We start from the raw sequence: 21247 nt of genomic DNA on the forward strand, positions 1-21247 counted from the left end.
TGTAAGGCGGCGAACAGACTGGAAGTTGCCCGCGGGAAGAAGAACCTTGTTTACCACGTAGCATTGTAATAGAGAGTGTAGAGAGACTGATCGCCGCCGCGATGACCTTTCCAGAGCTGTACAACCCTGCCACGAGGGAGTACAAAGACACTAACCGCTGTGCAGTCACTTGGTGTTATATTGCTCTTCAGGTTGGGTTAGTATTTCTACCTGTGCTAGAAGCAGCCATGTAGTGACACCCACACAACCCTACACTAGATGCCACAATTCCAACTCTAACCCTTCTTAAAATCACTAATTTTAATGTCAATATATCCAGATGTAGACAACTTAGTCTGGACTCTTAATACCCTATTTAGACCGACATGGACATGTATGAAGCTCCTGCACAATCGTCCTCTGTTGATGGACTTTGGCTTGAATGTGTTCCTCGACATTAGTTTCCACAGAGAAACCTGATTAGTATGGAAATTAATTTAATGATATTGACTTATGAACATTGCTTTGTTTACTCCTAGAATGAGAGAGAGAGCAAGAGAGATTAAAAAAAAGCATGTAAACGAGAGAGAGGGAGTGTGTGTGTTAATGAAGAGAAGGATAAACTAAAACATTCATTTTTTTTGATTGGTGATTGGTAATGATGTGACTATGTGCAATTCTCTGCTCTGTGCTGCAGACTGGAGTGTCTGCTAACAGTGATCAACCTGTGACAACAGTCTCACATGACGAATGGGTCCATTGCAGGTTGAAGATGTGCTCAGTTGACCTGCATCATATGTGTCCTTCTTATATCAAAGAGGTGTAAGAGTATAACTGCCTTTATTTTTCTAAATCTACCTCCAGGCTAAAGTATGAAAACCCAGCAGGTTATTGTGTTTTTGATTCAATGAAGTCTAGGCATATTTTATAATTGTGTCCTAATACAATTGTTTGCGTGCATGTGTGAACCTATAAATGTGTGTCAGGGCTTTCCCTGATAAGAGCTGGGTGTTAAACAGCAGCAGATCAGATTGACTTTCCTTCTGTGCAAGATCTTAATCAACCTTCTTGTGTGAAAACACAAGCTTTTAACAGCCTGTCTTCATTTCCTGCTCTGTTTATAACAGCGGCAATAATCTGCCGGGGAACGATGCCTCTAAAAGTCAATGGGGGAATTTAATTGTGATAGCATCTCTATTAAGTTGTAAAAATTGTATGGCCTATGCACTGAAACATATCTCAGACGACTGTAAAGATTCAATGAGGCTTCAAATGAAAGATGCTTTTAATAAAGCTACATATACTTTTGTTAGAATTTATAAAGATAAAAAACCAAAGGTTTGAGGGATGATATTTTCAGAGGTAGAAGAATGAATTTAGTAGGCCAAACAAATTCATAAAGTATTATTCCCCTGATCAATTAATCTGCAGAGGCTGCAAATCTTTTGGTCTAAAAAAAACAAAACAAAACTGTCTCCAAATCTCTTTTTGGACCAGCTGTCCAAAACCTCACAATATGTAGTTTGCTGTCACAAAGTGCACCAAATACTTACAACTGAGAAAATGGAAACACAAACACTTTGTGAATTGACTAATTGTTTTAGTTGTCAATTTTATTTTCACAATAAGCTCATGAGATTCTGTCTCTCAACTGACGTGGAAACAAGAAACCTCTCCATCTTCCTTCTGGACATTCCTCCTTTGATTTAAGATGACATCCAGAAAAACATTTTACACACAGCCAATTCCTGTCTACATATTTGTTATTTTCTTTTTCTAAAAACACCCGTGATGTTGGATAAAATCACTCGGTCACACAAACGACCTAGTTAATGACCCAACCCACACACTTACAATCTCACTCCGACTATCCCTAACAGTTGGCAGGCCTGGAGTAATGACAGAAGGATAAGGGTAATAGTTTTAAAAGTACTCATTTTTTCTGCCCGGGGCTTTATATTGCTCGAGTGCTAACACTGCATGCAAGCACACACCCACGGTCACACTCAATATCTCATGAAAACATCCCATACTGTGAGAGCCTTTAGAGAGGATTTACCATCCACAGATTATCGCGCTAAAGCTCCCACCCCCCCCTGAGATGGAGGCTGACGTGGCACATTTTACAGTGGCTAGTGAAAAGCTCTGGTAGCTTCTGGTCAGCCTTCAACCTCTTCCATGTCAGCTCTTTCAATGCAACCCTTGACCCTTGACTCTCACTGGTCTGTGTGGTCCAACTGACAACTCAATACTGATCATTTGACTGCAATGCAATAGTGTGGAGGAGCGAGATTAGCTTGAATTTATAAACTTATGGCCATTGGAAAAAATACTGTGAATATTCTAGTTAATTAGTGGTGAAATGATTCAGTTAAAAAAAAAAGAAGATTGATCTTTGTAGGATTTAGCTGTTGGTCAGATAAAACTTGACATTTGAGGACGTTACCATGGGGATTTTCCCTTTTTTTTTTTTGGGACTGAAAATGTGACTGAAGTCTAGTTAGTCTGTTTTTTTTTCTTCTATTTTTCTGAATTTAAAAGTCAAGGCTGCCTGTTTAAAAGCTGTTATGTCAGTGTTTGCTGAACTGGAAGGGCTGTGAAAACTACCTGCAGTTTATTTCCAGTTAAAGTAGGCAGCATGATGAACAGATTGCATAATGAATCATTTTCTACTATTACTGAAACAACTAAAGGTTAATGCTCACTTCCTTTGTTTGTTTATTTGTAAGGCATAGTGTTGTTATCATAATTGAAATTTACCTTCGACACACGTCTCATTTTCCCACCGTGTGTGACCTTTGTGCTGAAATTATTATTATATATCTTTTGAAATTATAAAACGCAGGAAAAAGACGAAGACGAACAAGAGACCGTCTCTTGACATGTCAGCAGAAAAAGGAACAGCTGATTGCTTGGCAACAGAGGCAACTTAAGCCACCCATCTAACAACCATCACTACAACAATTAAGTGTAGCAACTCCTCTTGTTGTTGTTCTTTGAGTTTTGTACATTTGACATTGTATTTTTTGAGCCATACCATTGGCATTGTATGATGACAGCACTAAAGAAGAAGAGTTTGCAGATGACGTGATGTTTTAACCTTCTGGCTAAAGTTCAGAGTGAGTGATGCTCCTGTGCAGCTGTTGGAAAGCTGTCCCCCTCGTGCAGCTCCTGTGACAATGTGAAGCCGCACGACTTCAAAAACAATGTTAGATGACGGTAGGTGAGGAAACTAAGAGGAACAGGGAACTGAAAAACTCATCACATCCCAACGACCAGTTGGCTTATATAATTATACATTCCAGTACATGCAGTATGGACTGTTCTGATATGGGACATTAGTCATTTGACAAGTATCTGGAATGGTGGCATATTAAATTTGGTAAAAAATGGCAGAGAGCAGAGAGAACTAACTATGACCATGTGCTCAAAATCACGTCACCCTGGATCCTTTCCTTATTGTCTGGTCTGTTAGAGCAGTGGTTTCCAAAAAGGGATACATGTAGCCTGGAGGTACTCCTTTGTAGGTAGTCCAAATGTAAATGTGACCAAACCAACTGAGAAAAGACAAAAAGAGACAAAATGGAACATTGTAGGACAACTGACTGATAACATGTCCCATGGTGGGTTAATGTTCACGAAGGGGTACAACAGACAGTTTAAGACCACTTCCATTTCATTCCAACACAATATGTTGGTGTTGTGCACACTCTTCATTGTATTCAAACATGAACCGGTAAACCCTCAGTCCTATCCCACCCACCCTCTTGAGCTTTTTTTAGCTTCTAATGTTGCTTTTCGAACAATTGGACGATTGCAAAAGTGTTATGAATGCTTTATTTCATAATGTCTCCACACCATTGTGGCATCGAGTGTCTCTCGAGAGTATCATGGTGAAAACATCAGAACAATAACTACTTAAAATGGTCATATTTTTAGCTGCTTGTTTAAATTTGGTTCGCTGAATGTCACACACCTCTTTTGTGTTGAAACAGTTATCCAACCTAAACCTGTCCAAACCCTGAGGCAAGTAATTACTGTATACCCTGTTGGAATTAGACAATTTTAAACGTCTGAGCACACCTCACCGTTTTCTGAAAATCAAGTGTGACCCACTTCAAAAGGGGTATTTAATTCTTAAATAAAATTCTTAATTTTATTAAAGTAGATTCTCATTTCACGCAAGTCTTGACCATCCTATGACATTGTGCCCCCATCTTGCGCCTCTATGGCACTCATATATCTCAGTTCCCTTGCTGTTAAAGGCTTCTTGGGTGGTTTTGTTGGATGATGTTTAGCGTTTAACGATTGCTTCCTGTACGCATGACCCAGTTCAGTCAAGCTGTCATGGCACATAAGAGTCTCCGATCTTCTACTTTTTCGGCGTTGTATCTCCTTTTCCACAGCTGCGTGAGGTTCTCCGTGCAACTGCGTCCCACCAATCAATAATTGAGCATCTTATTCGTGTCATCTCTGAACGCAGGGAGGAATCATGAAAGGATGGAACGAGTCTGGAGGGAGGCGAGAGGAGATCAGTAGGGGGAGAAGGAGAAGGGGATTGGATGCTATTGGGGGGAACGAGGGAGATTTTGCACTGTGTTAGGGTGTGCTGTCTGCAGCCTCATTAGCTCTGCGAGGAAAGTGTGGAGAAGTGGAGGAGGAGGTGGAAGGAGGGGTGAGACTTTGTTCTCACTGATTAGAAAAAAAAAAAAAACTTGGTCAGCACAGTGACGCCGGGTGTGAATATGTGTGTCTGTGTGGGAGTGGGTGTGTTGTAAGTGCACCCATCCTTTCTGTAAGCAAAAACTAGTCCCACCTTGCTGATGTCTGACTTGTCATTGATTTTTGTTTGTTTTTCTTTTGCGTCTGGTTTCAATTTAAAAAGTCTCGCTTAGACCAGGTGACAGTGTTCAGCAATAATCACACAAGCCGCTGCCTTATTAACACCAAAGCACCTTCAAGTACAAAGTCTGATTTCAGCCCGATGAGAAAACGTTCTATCTGTGCGACGAGGCAACGCTTCAAAGCGCCAACTGGCAAACAGACAAACGGAGGCTTCACATAGAGAAACATCCATTTGATGCGGTGCATCCATAGCAAAGATAATTACGGGTTTTCACACACTTGGCTGAAGCTTAACAGTAATACGTGAACCTATGCAGGTTTCAAAATAGTGCTTTAAAAATAGTTCAACATTCTGTAAAATGTGCTTTCTTGCCTCAAGTTAGATGAGAAGATTGATACCGTTCATGTCTGTACAGTAAATATTAAGCTAGCCAGCAGCTCGTTAGCTTAGCTTAGCAGCTTGTTTGTTTAATCCATACAGAAACAGTACTGTAAAAATTCCACATCGGGACATTGTTTTTACACCTTTCTTTGTGCAGATGAAACACAAGATGTAAGCTAACATGTAAGCTAGGGGGCTTTAGAGGTGCTGGTTTTGCTAGCTTTGGACCAAGTCAGGCTTAACCCCATGTTTCTAGTCTTTGCGGCAAGCCAAACGAATAAGTCTAACCGTAAGGAATAGTGGGAGTACTACTTCTCTGTAGATTGCATAAGACACGAGAGCCGCAAAGCCTCCTTGATTAGTCAGGCATAGCTCTTTCATAATTGTTGGTAAAACGCGTAGATAAGTCAAACATTAAAACAGCACAGATATCTGTTGTGTAAGCAGTAAAGGCACCAAATTGAGACAGCCAGTCATAAAATGGAGTTATTTGCCCTCATAATGCAGTTCTAGTTGTTAAGAATCATCAGAGCAACATGAGAGATGTTTTTTTTTTGTTCACTGACGTCCCTATTTTTGGCCACCAGTGCTGAAACTCCAGTGTTGATGTCCAGTTCCCAGCACTGGAGGATGATGGTATCAGCATTACGTGTCATGAAAATATTTCCTTCTGTAGATTTCTACTTCCTCTTTCCTGTCAGAGAGCTGTAAGGTGGTATGTTTGATGTAGAGATTGTCAAACAACAAATCAAAGCATACGTGTTTTTAACTCCGGCAACATCCAGGTAAAATGGATGTGTTTTTTTTAACTGACCTGCACAAAGATTACATGCAATGTTTCTCCTGTGAGTCCTCTGTCTATTTCCATATATATGAAAGCAAGCATTAACTTTCTTATCGGTTCTTCTTATGTTCTCAGTAGGTTAGCATACCCTGTGTCTTTGATAATCCTGCATGTACTGAGTGTAGAAGATTCAGTGAATATCAGCCTTGTGAGATTATCTCTTTGCAATCCCTCTGGTACCAATGAAAAGTCCTGAGCATGGAAACAAATGCTTTATTAACATTGGTGGTCTGAATTTATTTGAGAATTTTAACATTCAGTGACTTATTCATCTGAGTGTGAACTTTACTCGATAGAATCTTTGAGCTTCCTTTGTAAAGCTTTTGGTTCTCTAGTATTTTCGTCATCCGTAACTTAAATGAAATGGCAAAACTGCTGCCTAAGCATTGTAGAAGTGTGTGACTGTGTGTTTGTTTGCAAGTCTTGTAAGAACATGATAGCCAGCCGCATCATCAGGGGGTCAATCTGAGTTTATTTTGTCTGCAACACCAGTTCTCTGTCTCCAACCTCTCTTTCTTCTGTTTTATCATTTTTATTGCCATTTTTAAGTCACTGATCTGTATTTGGGTCAGCGCTGATGTATTAGCATCATGTAGATCAAGCAAATGACAAAGCAAACATCGATTTTGTTTAAAAAATGGGGGAAGTTGAACATCTGATATAGGCCTGTATCTCGCCAACTGTAAATAGTTCCTCATTCTATGCACACTTCTGGGTGCTTATATTTTGGCCGTTTCTTTTGCTTTTTGTGATAATTTGTGCTAACTGTCTCTCTCCTTCTGCCTTTCAGTCCTGATGATGTCGGAAGCTGCTGGTACATCCTGTTGTCTGGCTCTGTCTTCATCAAAGAGTCCATGTTCCTTCCCAGAAGCAGGTAGGATCATCAGCCATTTCAAGACTTGATCTTGGCACATACAGACACAGCTTCCTTCCTAAGCCTATTTGGAACAGTCACAAAGGGAGGTAGAAAGCAAATCCTTGATTGACAGGAGGCAATTTCAATCTATACAGTCTCAAAAATTTTTTTTACCCTCTTATCAACTCACTCTTATCCAGAGAAGTAAACAGGAATTGATTCCTTTTTACCAAAATTGCCTTTTTATACATTGTTTGCAGAGTCTGTCTTGTCTGCTTAAGGTTACAAAATACACATCTCCTTGTTGAAATCTTCAAAAGGAAAGGTTTAAACCAGATAATTACTTTCTCTATCAGAAAACACAGATTTTAGTCCTGAATAAAAAGAGATGAAAGAAGAAAATCACTCAGGAGAAACTGGCTAATGTTGTTGCTAATGTATTGACATGTAAATTATTTGGCAGCAAACTAGTACATAGTACAACTTCAGTTTGCACTACTTGCTGGTATGATCCAAATAAATATGACAATCACAGTGTAGTTGGGCAGTGTGCTGCTTGGATTTAATTTCAAGACACCAGAGATGGCATCAGCACAACTTTCCTGCACTTCTGTACCCTTTTGAAGGAAAAAGAGGAAGGAAGGAAGGAAGAAGGATACCATACATTTCACACTAATACTACAAAATGATACATAAAAGATTTTCAGAAAATAAAAATACGCAGTTAACTAACCTAAAAACCTAAAATAACCTAAACACCTCTACCCTTCAAAATAAAAGTCTCCGCTATACACTTCAGATCCTCCTATATAGCGTTTCTGAACATTAAATAAGTGCTACACTATACTGTAGATATACGAGTCTAGTTGTGGGCATCCATTAGTGGAGGCTGGTGTATAAATAGATGATAAAAGACAATGTAATTAAGTTGAACAGTTGTAATAATATGAAATCATAAAATCTTTAGGAAAAGTTGCATTACTGACAAATACTGGACATAATTAAAGACTTGAAATGCCCTTTTAGCTGCATACAACCACATTATAGTGTGTTATAAACCATTTATTGAACATGGGTGCTTATGTGCTTAATAGAGGGAGTTAAAGCAAAGTTCCTGTCCTGTTCATAATTTATACACCACTCTGTTTAAACGTCAACATAAGTCATGTCTTCCAGAAACTTTTTGAGCAGCTGCCAGCTGCTTTGATTATAGTGTCAGCAACACTGAAGGAGAAATATAACACTGAAGGATACTATAACATTGTACTCCAGCATGTTTAAAAAGGTTTGGAGTCACTCCAAACATGATCATGATTTATATATAAATCCATCTATTTTTTCTAATAAGGTAGGTTGTACCGAGAAAGACGAGTGGTAGAAAGCAGGTTCATCACTAGAGCCCACCCCCCACCATGGACGATCATTATCTACAGCACCTTTTAGAGGACTTAAGATTCATGTTCGCCTCTCCAGCTTTCAGCCATCAGCGATCACAGCAGTGATCACCACCTCTGAAGCCAAGACCCAAATGTTAAAAAGCTGTGATTTCACAAGTGGATCTGTTACATGAACCATTCTATGTGGGCATCTTGAAAACAATGATCTTTTCATCCATTAGGCTTGCATAACACACACCTACGACCACTCAGAGCTCCGGGGCCGTCACTTTAGCCTGTGGAGCAGAGCTGTCCCAGCAGTATTGCGGGGGTCGTCAGCGGCCATTCTCTGGATTCACATGAACGTGGGAGGCATTTAAAATGGACGACTCGATCGGAAATGTGCCAAAAAGCCCCCCCCCCTCTTAAATTTAACCTTTTCAGTTTTGACAAGGTGAAAGTATGCGTATGGGGGGGATTTACAGGTATTGGCAGATTAACATTAATGCCCGACTGCGGTCACTGGGGAAGAAAGGGCCCTGAAAATGTTTACTAAGCATGTGTTGCAAGGAAGCCTGTGGGGGGGTCCACTCTGCTGTGTGAGACTGTATGAGGTTAGCTCAATTTGTTTTAGAGTGACGCCAACTGCATTGCACAAGACTGCCCTATTTTTCTCAACTGCACCAAATTATACACAAGATGTACAGTAAGCACTTTTAGTCCGGACCACTTAAATCACAATATAACGGAAACTAATTTGTTTGGGAACAGTTTTAAAGTGCTCAGCACACCGAAGAACAAAGTGCAAAATGACATTATGACACAGAAACAGCAAGACCTCTGCATGTATTAGTCAGTACTATTAACCCTCCATTTGTATTAATTCACTGGAACCTTGGTAAGTCTGAAGAGTGTTAAAATATCAACCCTTCTCGAGGAAAAACGACCGGAGAACCTCAACAGAAATCAATGCTCTTGTTTTTCTAGTGAAGACTTTTTCAATGTTGTCTTTTTTTTATCAGATACTTGCACTTTTACAGTTCAAGTCCTGAGCAAAAAGGAAGTCTGCAAGAGCAAAAGCTACGTCCAGCTGGTAGAAATGATTGGTGGTGCGATTGGCAAGCGCTGATCCATCCCCAATTGGGGAAATCAATGGACAGTCTCGTATAAGGTGTAGAAAAGTGCCCATAGAACTCTTAGATTTCCAGCAGCATGAATTATTTCACTATGTATTATTTCCTTTCTATCCATTACTTTCCATACTCCAAGGACAGTTTCTTGGCAAGCGACCACTTGTGATCATGTCGATTTCTTCTGTCCTTTTGTCAGAAGAAACGATGGAAGTAACATGATGTTATAGCACCACAAAACTTCTATAGAAGATGTGGATGGGTGGGCATACAGAGTATCCCACCAGCTTTCCATTACATTAACCATGTGCTTGTAGAGGCCTAAACTTAACTTAAACTCAAGTGTAGAGCGTCTCACACACACAGCACATAACATAGCATGCAAATATAAAGCCTTGTTAAATTGCAGAGATTATGGAGTACTATCAGCAGAAACAATAAACTAGGGATTGATGATACGACCTGATAACTCCATGTGATAACTGAATACATTTACCAGTGTGAAGATGTCAATAACTACCACTAAAACCACCAGTACATGTTCTAATGTGACAGCAGTGTGTCACAAAATGTAATGTGTTATCAGTTTGTTCCGATTAAGTATGACCGGTCACAGATTCTGTACTGTGTGCTGATTGGTTGGTTGAGTATCTGGCATGTTGTTGTTATTATTGTTGTAGACAAAATGTGTTTGAATATATGACATTCACACCTTTATTTAATTAAAAGCTAAGCATGTGTCAGGACTTCTTATAGTCCGGGCTCTACCGCGGCCCTTCTTATATAACGGCTGTCTTAAAAACATAATTTTTGGGGTTGAAATGACACAAAGACCCAGTGACAAGAAAATGGTTTGCAAATGATACAATTTGATTAAAGTTTTCAAGGACCTTTGGTTCATGAAACTGACCCAGCACTTGAATAAACAGTTCAAGAAGGATTGAAGATTGCTAAACCATTTTTTCATGACCACAGTTTAATGAGAAATCCTTTTTAGTCAGATAAAGCAGCATAGTACAATACAGTCTAACTGGAAGCTACAGGAGGATACACACTCACATACAAACCTCAACAGGTGTGTCACAGAAGTGACATGGTTGATACTGAATAGTTGTTTATGCATTGAGGCATTTCCCCATTAAAGCTATTGTGTGCTGTTGTGTCTCATCCAAGGCAGATATCACTTTCAGTTTACAGTAACTTTCAGAATGTTCTCCCTTCATATCCGTATTTTTTTCCTGTCATTAAAATTTTTAAATGGCCGTAGTGACAAAGGCGAAAAAAGGAGGAGGACAAATGGGGAGGACAAAATGGCTCAAAGGGGAAATTGGTTGTGACATGAGGAACTGAATAAAGTCCAGCGGGACTTCCTGAAGCTTTTAAAGATGTGGTGGAATTGGGTTTCAGACAAGTCCTGCCCAGAAACGGCTGCTCATATCTACACTGGCAGCAAGGTTGAAAACCCGATATGCCTCCATCATTCTCTCTCTGCTCCCCTCCCCTCGCCTGCTCACTGTAGTGAGATGTGATCCAGGCGAAGAGGAATGACTCAGTCATTAAGCGAAAGAAGCTGGAGCCCTGTGCCTTATTTAACCCAGAGGTCGGCGTGAAATCAAATACAACCCAAATAAATAAATCTTAATAAACGGGTGACACAGATTTAAAACATGTAGAAACATGCGCTTTATGAACCATGTAATTAAAGGAAATCTGTAAATTGGGCCTTCTTGTGCCGGGGTCAGGCTAGATGATAATGACTTTTGTCAGATTTAGCTGAGAAGCAAGCTAGATGTTGGACTCAATTATATCCTGTCAGGGACCAACTTGTTCTACCTTACAGCACCAGCAGCAAATGTTTATGTATGGAAATAACAGTTTTATGGAATCATTTATCATCACCTATCGGTGAAGATATGCTCCGTCTTTTGCCTTCTCATTTGATAGAAACAGGGTGAGTGTGTACTATATGTGTGTGTAGAGGGTGACATCACAACCTCAAGTATAATTCATTTGGTTTGTTTATGACCTTATGAAATGTTTTCAGGTTCACTGAAATGAAATAAAACACCATTGTTCTTTTGCTTCTCCATGTTCACAGTTGAAATGGCACGCTGTGCTTCTATTGGTCTACACCATGGAACAATTTGTAAAGGTTGTCCAACTGGCTGAGACAAGACAAACAAATCAGACATTGTTGCATCGGTTGCCTCACCACATGGGATAAAAAAGAAAACAATTGTTGTGCCTGACAAGCACGATAATGTGTCTTCTGATCTTGGAATTTATGTGAAAGAAGTTTGATTTTCTGGATTTAAAATCCACTGACATTGGGCGCAGAGCTCTTGTTGATAATGGAGGCTGAATTTACCTTAATAGAATTTGCAAATGTAGTGTCAGTTATATATAGACAAGTGGATATGTTGATGTTGACAGCAGTTTCCTGCAACTCTGCAACTTATTTTGAGGAATGGACACTTAAAATTATACAAACTACACTTAAAATTTGGCAAGGCATGAAAATAATAACTGTCTTAATAACTTCCTCTTAAAAGCATCTTGAAATATTTTTAGTTGAGTTTACTTTAAATATCTTGCTAGCATGGAACTTTTAAGTTCCACCATTGCATGCACTTTATTAACCCTGTGCTGGTTTTGCTTCCCCTTTCCTTGCTGCTGACTGCTTTTGTTATCACTGTCCGTTGACTGCTGTCAGGACATTACCTCTAGTCATTCACTAGACAGTTTGAACTGAATTAGATCATATCAGCCAGTTAGCGGAGGAATGTCATCATTTACGCTTGTGTGACCTGCTGGGGGAAAAAAAAGGTCAGTAGCACTCATTTTCATGACAGTCAGCAGCCTCTCAGGCAGACTCATCTGTGACTGTAAATGACAAACTCATCAACTTTAATATTTTTTTTAAAAATACAGCCCTTGCTCATCTTTCAGTTCTGCTGATATACCATGTGTTCTGTGGAAAAAAGGGGGATTTTTACATCTCAAACAATTTTGCAAACAATGGGAATTATTTTCCTCTTTTTAGAGGGGAAAAACATTTTCAAAATAACTTTCCCAGTGAAGCTTCCGTACCAGAGAAATAAGTCCAGCCACAGGCCGCTGACTTCAGTGTAAAAAAACGTTCATCATAACAGACAGACTTGTAGATTGACGTAAAATTGTGTGTATAGGCTCCATGAAATTTGGAATTGAACTGAACTAGTACTGAGTAGTTTGTTTATCAGCTGTTTTAATGTAAAACATGCTTTAAATTTAATGGAACACTCCACCAATGTTTATATTGATTTATCAGACATGGAAGTTCTACTTAGCATTATACTTATATAGTGTGTTCTGTAGCTCTGAGGCCGATTTGTCTGAGTAAATAACCTAGATAAAGTCATCGGGGTTATCTTGGCTTTGCTTTAGATACTATAAATATTAATAGAACGCCTGTGATACAAATTGGGCCCATGGGGTTTGAAAAATGTAGGTATTCACAGTACCTGGCAGGGAAGTTTTAATGAAGAAACACTGCTAATTTGCATTATGGGAATTGTAGGATCCAGCATTTTTGGAGCTTGACCTGTATTAGAGAGTAAAGTCAGAATATCTGTCCCCCCAACCTATTTGGGAAAAAAAAGTTAAATCTGTTGATTCCTGCAAGTCTCTCAGCCTCAGAGAAAGTTAAACCAACATATATTTATTTATTTATTGTTTTTAATTGAATTATTAAGAGGAGTTGCTAGTTGCCAGTTATGTTTATTTTTTCACAGAGAAAGCTGTCTTAAATTTAATCTGTCATCCGGCATGGTGCCTGCTCATTAGCGTTTACATTCAAACAAGGATCAATGCTGATCCATAAGTGTGAAAAGTAGTATGTGTAAGTGGCTGAAGTAGATATTTGTATTTTATTCTACATTAATTCATTTGGAACACTGACAATAAGTACATTTGAACTCTGATTTTTAGGATGTCTTCCTCTCTTTGGCTACAAGAAATATTAAAAGCTGTAGATGTGACAGCTGTAAATTTATACAAGGTGATAAAAAATCTATCACATTTTACATATTTTGATGCATTAAATGTATTGTAGTGATTAAGAAAGTTCATGAGTAACTTTTACCAAAAGAGGAGGACAAAAAAAGTCCTACACCTACCCACTCCTCTCCATTACACTCATGGACACACACCCCACCCTCTCACTTGTAACTCTGTAGCAGGAAGTGAGTCGTACGGCGGAATGCTGGTTACGCACCACATTACAGAAAGAGAGAGAGAGCTGGAGAGAGAGAGGGGGCAGAACCATTGGGCAGAGGCTGATCCACACACACTTTCCAAGCTACACACTCCCATTCTCACACAGAAGCACCGAAGTGTACTCAGGACGATATGCCACAGTCACACCAAAGTGTCGGGACCTGGAACATGCTTGTTGGACTTACTGTGGACTAGTAACAGGAGAATATTTTAGAAAGAGGGACCCTCTTATCTTATCAGGTGGCGGTGTCACTCTGGGAGCAGTTTGGAGTGTTGGCGGTGAGTGTCCAGACTACAGCAGCACTTAACTCCTGTATATGACTCACCAACAGTCTGCCTAGAAACTCCGGTGTTTGGTTGTAATTTAAAAGTCTGACTCGTCTGCGAGTCGGGTGCTGGTTGCAGTAAATCCTTCAAGTTTGGAATGTGAAACCCGACTTTGATGTTATTTTGGATTTGTCAGTGTGCAGTGTGTGCTGCCAGCAAAAGGGGTGTGCACTCTTCATGTATTGAGGGTTAGATAAGACCTTTGGCAACTTTGAAACCAAAACAAAGTCGGAGCTCCTGCTGGTGGGGGAAAAAAAGGATGATAGCCGTGATTGATTATTGTCTTCCGAAAGTTTTGATAGGCCGTCATCGTCATTTTCTCCTAAATTTTCTATTTCAGTGCCCTTTTCTCTTTGCCATCACGATGTCAGTGAAGTTGTATTTTGGGAAGCAAAAGTCACGAGTCAATTGCACATTCTTGGCATCAATGTCAGCTTCTATTTCAGTGGTGGCGTGGCAAAGGTCTGGGGTATGTGTGTGGTGCGACCGTACTGTTACTCCAAGGAATTCAGTTTATGTTTGCAAGGTGAGAGGTTGCTAGATGGTCAGCTGCAGCTGTGAGGGGATGTTGGTAAACCCTTCGAGCCCGGATGTTGTTTTCATACGTCCTCTCCTTCCTCTGACCTCCCCTTACCTTCTCCTGTGCTGGGTTTTGCATAACTAGGGAGTTTAATCTTTGTCCTTCTTAAGGGTCTGGTAGGTTAAAAGAGCTGGTGTGCCCTCTCACCACTTACTCAGTTAAACAGCTTAACCAAGCAAGGACCTCCTCCTCCAGCTCAGACCAGGCGTGCAGATTAGGGATTGTACTGGTTCAGTCAGACAACAGACTGGATCTGAGGCTTTGGCGGTGGGCTCGCAGAGTGAAAGGCTGGTGATGCATGTGGAATGACATTCCAGACACCCAGGCTTGTTGTATAACAGAGGGGAATGTGAGGCCACCGAGGCAGGGGATGTGTCAGTCTGTCAAGCGAGGGAGAATTTGAGTTTAATTTGAAAAGGAGATACCGTGTCTGGTGGCAGCGTATTTGATTATAGTAAAGGATTTTTAATGTTTCATGTGTGTAACAAACTAAATATGAATTACAACACCAAGTTGAGCTCTAAAAAGAGATTTTCCTGCCAGAAATACAACGTCTAATAACCATAATGACCATATTTTCTAATCGTTTTATTATATCTGCGCCCATTTCTCTCAGTAAGGCAAAACTTGTAAAATGTTCCAGGCAGGTAGGTTACCCAACAACGTCATCTGCTTGTTATCTTTAAACGACAAGTGATATAGCCTACCTGTGCATTGTGGTCAAAAATGACCTAGCTTTTACATTTTCCAGATGAAGACTTACAGCATGTCTTTTGATTTATGGGACGAAAGTTAAGAGATGGAAAATATTTTTTGCAAGTTTTCACCTGCAAGTGTTCATACTCTCAACTCGAGGCAGTTTGATGATTACAGAGTCGGCCATATCAGGATTACACACATCATTACATGCAGGTTTTTATTACCTTGAACAAAAGTCTTTGGCATCCATGTGTGTTTTGATTTCAGGAACTTCCATATTTTAGAGTGCCATTTGAGTATATTATATTATTAAGTTTTCAGTTCTGCAGTCATCATTGCAATTTGGTTTATGTGAAGTGCAAGTCCAAAACTACTAGAAAGATTATGACTAGGTGGTTTATGAGGGTTTTTGGGGATTATGTCTGTCTGTATATGTGCAGTATATATGCTCTGGTGATGTCTTCATCTGTTTATGTAACTGCATGTTGTTTGTTGTATTTTAAACGGCTTCTGCAGGGTGAATTCTCATGCGGTCGGGGGACAATAAACATTCTACATTACATTTCAAATTGTGCAGTTGAACGCAGCACATAAAGCAGCATTTTGGTGTGGAAAGTATAATCTTTGCTCAGCGCTGCGCTCTGTTATAAATGAGTTACGTACCTGTTCAAGCATCTGGCACCTTTTCTATCTTATCTGGTTTTGTGCGTCAGCCAGCACACACTGAAGTTCTCAGAAAGAAAGCACGGACCTTACGTCAACCTCTCGACCCGAGTTCTTTAGTGCAGGATTATTCCTCACAAGTAGATTGTGCACATGCATTCAGCATCATTAGTAGAGCTAATACAAATTAAATATTTGCATACTCGCACTCAACAGTGTGTCGGTGCTGATAACTGCAGAGATGCCCACACCAACAAGCATTTACCATGAGAATCAAATACAATATCTGTTGTCTAATATACATTCGCTCACACAAGATGTTATACTTTATGTTTGCTCAGGACAAGTCGTACAGCGAATGCTTTAATCTCAAAACAAGTCACTTTTGTGTTCCCTGCCACCCCCTCACTCTCCACTTTCATAATCCCTTCTGTAATATCTCACGTTGCCAGTGGCATTCGCCTCCTGCAAAATGGTGGATTGGATTACTAACGTTAGGAATGTAATGGAGGAACATGATTGAACATGTCACTTCAGTGTTTGCATTTGGTGGCCTAGAATGTTTGGTGATGCGTAACGGGGTGGAATCACTACTCCCTTTTCCACAGTGGAGCCAGCCAAGGGAGGCCCAACAGGATCAGAGCTAGTACTGACTCCAAACACCTGTAAAACCAGATCAAAAGCACTCATACAAGCTGCTGTCCAACTGACAAATCATCCTTGCTGGGAATAAGTTGCAAAAAGAAAATTACAACATTTGTCGTCTTATGAGACTGCGAGTGAAAATACTGAGTAAGCTCTCCATACTGTCACTCTGTTTGGCCTTGTGGTGGAGCTCAATGGCTTGTGTATGTCGGGGACACAAGCAGAGTTAAAACGCATTAAAGTGAAGCCCAGGCAAAGCAAACGGCAACCATCAGCATTAACCCACTGACTGCCTCGTTTCGCTCAGCTTGTTGCGGTCCAGCCCGTCACTTATAATGTCTTTTTATTTGGGTTTTTGCTTCTCAGCAGTAGTTAACCGTGCATCATGTGGACCTATTTGACACACTGTTGTTTGAGAGGCATCATAAGTTGACAAATTAGTCAAGTAAAACTGCAGCACTGGCAGAGAAACAACAGAACGGCTGACAAAAGAGGAAAAAGCACAAAACCCAACAAAGGCTTGTCTCTGAAAGGCTGTAGAAAGAGAAAAGCAAAGCAAGCTAAAACCACTTTCAGAAAAGAAAAGGCACCACAGAAATCATCATTTGCTCTTTGCCAAAGTGGCAAGGTAGAGTATCACCAGCTCTTTGCAACTGGCTGGTATTTATTTTCATTTTCCAGCCTGACCAACTCAACATGTAACCACAAGCCCAGGGCTCTAAAGCATTTAGGCCATGCTGTGCCTGACGTCTGCACCTGTCAGCGTGATTGATGAAAGTTGCCACCGTGCAGGTAGCTACACACCACTACTCACTGCTCCCTTTACTATGAACACTGAGGAGAACTTTCTACACCCGGAGTTACTCACTGTGCAACAGCCACACAGTAAAGTTTCAAGAGGAATTATTAGTTTAATGCTTCAACAGGCCCAGTTTATGAAAGTAGAAAGAACAGCAGCATATGACAAAGACAGGACCAGCAAATATTTAACATTTATGCTTGAAAATTGATAAAGAAATTGTACATTTTTCTTACAATCAGTGATTATTTGTTTCACAAATAGTTCTAGCTCTAAAAATATTTTAATTATTTTAATATTTTCCAAAAGATATATTAAATTTTTTTTTTTTTTATAAAACTAGAAAATAAAAATAGGAAAATGTTACCATCATAGAATCAAATATAAAAACAAAATAAAGGAATGAAACTATTACCAACCAGCGATTTTTTTTTTCTTTTTTACTGTTAATCAACATTTTATAAATCACTGATTTATAAAATGTTGTGTAAACTTCCAGAACAAGTTTCCAGAGTCGATGATAACATTGTTTTGTACAACCAACAGTCCAAAACTCAAAGCTATTCAGTTCACAGCCACAAGAGACCAAAATATTCACTTTAGAGAAGAAATATGAAAAAAAAGTCAACTCCAGATACACCAAACATTGTTAACCATCCAAATCAGCTCTTACCCAGATGTGCTGAATTATGAATTCAACAGGCTCATAAATTGGAGGCATGCGGTTATTATTAACATGGGTAACACCACCTATAAATTATATAAGGGTGTTGTGCCATATGCAAATAGTCTGCTGAAAGCAGTGCTCTTGGTATTGTGAAACGGCTCCGCAGTGATTCATCAGACGCATTCACTGTGTGAGGCCAAACCATCTAAGAGAAGAATGTAAGCCATTGTTAAAGTCTTAATTGGGATCAGTGGGCTAATATTATTACTTTACCCCCACCCATTTAATATTCCAATCATTATAATTATCTAAAACATACAAACCTACATTTGATTATCAAATATTCATATTTACAAACTCAAACTTTAAAATTATGTTTGCAAAAGTTTTTTTCTTGCTTAAGAGATGAGCAAAAATCATCACAGAAATGAATAGGTGCTAACCAGATAAAAACAAGAACAAATTCTGTTGTGTTTGTGTCATTTCAGCTTCCAGGCAAACTTTTCTCATTTTAAACGTAATGGTAAATGTCCCACATGCTGGTGTAAAATCCCAGCTACAGAACAGAAATAATGCAGAACAACACGAGCAGCCACACAAACCCTGGCAGCATTCTGCTCTTTCAGAGTTTATCTTACAAAACAGTCAGCAAACCAACAAGATATGGGTCACATTCTGAATCAAAAGATGTTAAAAATAACAAACAAGGAAGTCCTTGTGTCTCTGCATTGAGGTCGTGTGCTGGACAAAGGCTGCATTCTTCATTAAAACCCACACATTGGATCTCTTCATGCTCAGAATTTCCATGGCTGCTGCCCTTCTTTGAGACATTTTGGTCTCTGCTGCTTTTAATATTCCCCGGTTCCCCCCTAATTAGGAGTGTGAGGCATACTGTACAAATTGTGACGTCATGAAAGTGGACTTTTCCAGAGGCGGGTGTTTCCCTTCAGGTGGGAGGGGTCACAGCTGAAAGGAGGAACTGTCCATTCAATGCTGCTCTGTTCAACATTTTATACAGAAATTCCATACTGCATATTTACAATGTTTGGCGGAGAGTTACCTATAGACATTCTGTACTTCTTGGCTGCCAGTGAGAGTCAAAACTCAAAAGAAATACACCTTTCACAGATTGTACGAGCTCTAATTAGTTGCATTTCTTGTTTTCTGTCCAGTTTTGGGAAGCGATCAGCAGGCAGCCTGCGACGTGGATGTGAGTGCATTGTCCTGGAACCCTCAGAGATGATCGTGGTGAGTCTCATTTTACATACATTTAAGTATCAAAGGCATTCCGTCACACACCACTTCAAACACACCACGTAACATACACACAACAGAACGGTAATATTTATTTTGACAAAGCTTTTCCTGTTACACAACCACAGGATGCAGCATGGGAATTTCTAATAATTATTGATTATGTAGATCCTTCTACGAGTGAGCTGTACTCATGTGTATCACCAAACCTACATTAACTACAGGAGATTAAACGTCCTTAAAAACTGGTCTCTGTGATGTTCTGTACTAATCTGTGTCTTTGCTGGAATCCAGCATGTGTGGGGTTTCTCCAGGCCCATAGAAACTCAAACCCAGTTTTATGGCAACTCAAATGTTGGCTCACAGATGAAGTTGCTGGGAACAAATCAGTCCTGTCTCTGTGGGGCACAGAAGCAGGAGGTAGCGGCACAATGCAATCATCTGTTGAGCGGAAGCCCTCAGCAGATCAGAACAGATGCAGTTTTGCTGATGATTTTTCACTAAAATGGAGGCAGTATAGTGGAGACGAAATCTGAGAACAGCTGTCGTTCAGCGATCTTGAAAATTCCGAAGGACTTTCTATGAAGAAGGAATTAAGTAGGGAACACAGAGATCACAGGAAAAAACATAATTAGCATAATGAATATTTAGCTGACCGGTTTCAGGAAACAGTGTGTTGAGGAGCAGTGAACAAAGCTGTGCAAATATTTTGACCGCTTTGGCACACGCTGTGGACAACGGGAGCCAATACGTCGCACCATTTTGATCGCAGACTGACCGTTTGTTCACTGATAAGATGGTCTCTTGCGTGCTGTACGATACTGCCACCTTTAAATCACACGCATGCATGCCCCTGCACCCTCACCAGGCATCATTTCTATCCTTTTTTTTTTTTTTAAAGGAAGACTTCAAACATAACCCACGTCTTGTCAGTATATAATAACAGCCGGTTGTCGCTGCTGCAGTCACAGCACATCCTTTTACATGCTGTAATTGCCATGTCTCCATGAATGTGCATCGTAGATGGGGTGGCTCCCTGTTAACTGAGCCCATATCAGCTGCACACAAACCCCTTGGTAATAACACCCTCTGCTCTGCTCGCTGCAGACACTTACTGGCCTTACCCCCTTTTTTTTTTTGCCATAATGGGTGCCAACCTGCCCTATAATTACCGAAGAGGGTTTTTTTTGTGCTGCTGGAATATAGATACACATAGCTAAACCCCTGCTGCTACAAGTTTGAAGAACACACTGAAAGATGCACACATGTGGACCTGCAGGTACAAACACGAGCCGAGAGACTTAACACGTCAAAAGCAAGAAAAATAAGCCGCTCACGTGTCCGTACTGTACACGCACATGCACACGTTGCTTCGAGATTTTGCAATTAGACACACAATCACACTTATGCTCTCGCTCGCTCACACACACACACACACACACACACACACAGACACAGCTCCCCTGCCGTTGTCATGGCAGCAGTTGGTACGGCAGAGAGAGATTTTAGTGGTGTAATCCCAAAGGCTGAGCGCTGTGAAATGTGAAGCCGCAGTGAAAGTAGCAAGCCAGAGGGAAAGAGGAATGCCCGCCCCCCACCACCCCCCTCAGAAAAAGAAACTTAAGTATGCCATTCCATCATGACCCAAAGCCGCCCGGCAACAGAGAGGTCTCATTTAAATAGCATTTATCCAAAAATACTTCATAAAAGTGTAGAGTATGACTTCACTGCGATGTTCGAGTGGCCCGTGCCAGTTTCCACTTGGAAAATGTTTTTTCTTTCCTCCTTTCAGTTCATTAAAAATGGAAACATGGATTTTATCTTGTTTTAACATGTAATTTCATTGTGGTTAATACGTTTTAACAGAGGCCGAGCGTCTGTTTTATCCGCTTGTCTTTCACTCCATCAGACTCCATCTCTGTTTATCACTGTCTGTAAATCAAT

The 21247-nt window shown here is 40.2% G+C and overlaps 1 protein-coding gene across 10 annotated transcripts in view; it reads left to right on the forward strand.

The window, feature by feature from the left end:
• rapgef2b (Rap guanine nucleotide exchange factor 2b) overlaps positions 1-21247 on the forward strand; it is a 100175-nt gene that overhangs the window by 31569 nt on the left and 47359 nt on the right. For 9 of the 10 annotated variants that reach the window (XM_027280749.1, XM_027280747.1, XM_027280748.1 and 6 more), the window contains exons 4-5: positions 6841-6924; positions 19222-19297. In XM_027280749.1, the coding sequence (XP_027136550.1) occupies positions 6841-6924; positions 19222-19297 (160 nt within the window). Of the gene's footprint in view, positions 1-6840; positions 6925-13773; positions 13949-19221; positions 19298-21247 lie in introns of those variants that run through there. The other variant, XM_027280751.1, reaches the window with a different exon arrangement.

This window comes from Larimichthys crocea, chromosome VII (assembly GCF_000972845.2).
Source record: "Larimichthys crocea isolate SSNF chromosome VII, L_crocea_2.0, whole genome shotgun sequence".
NCBI lineage: Eukaryota > Metazoa > Chordata > Actinopteri > Sciaenidae > Larimichthys > Larimichthys crocea.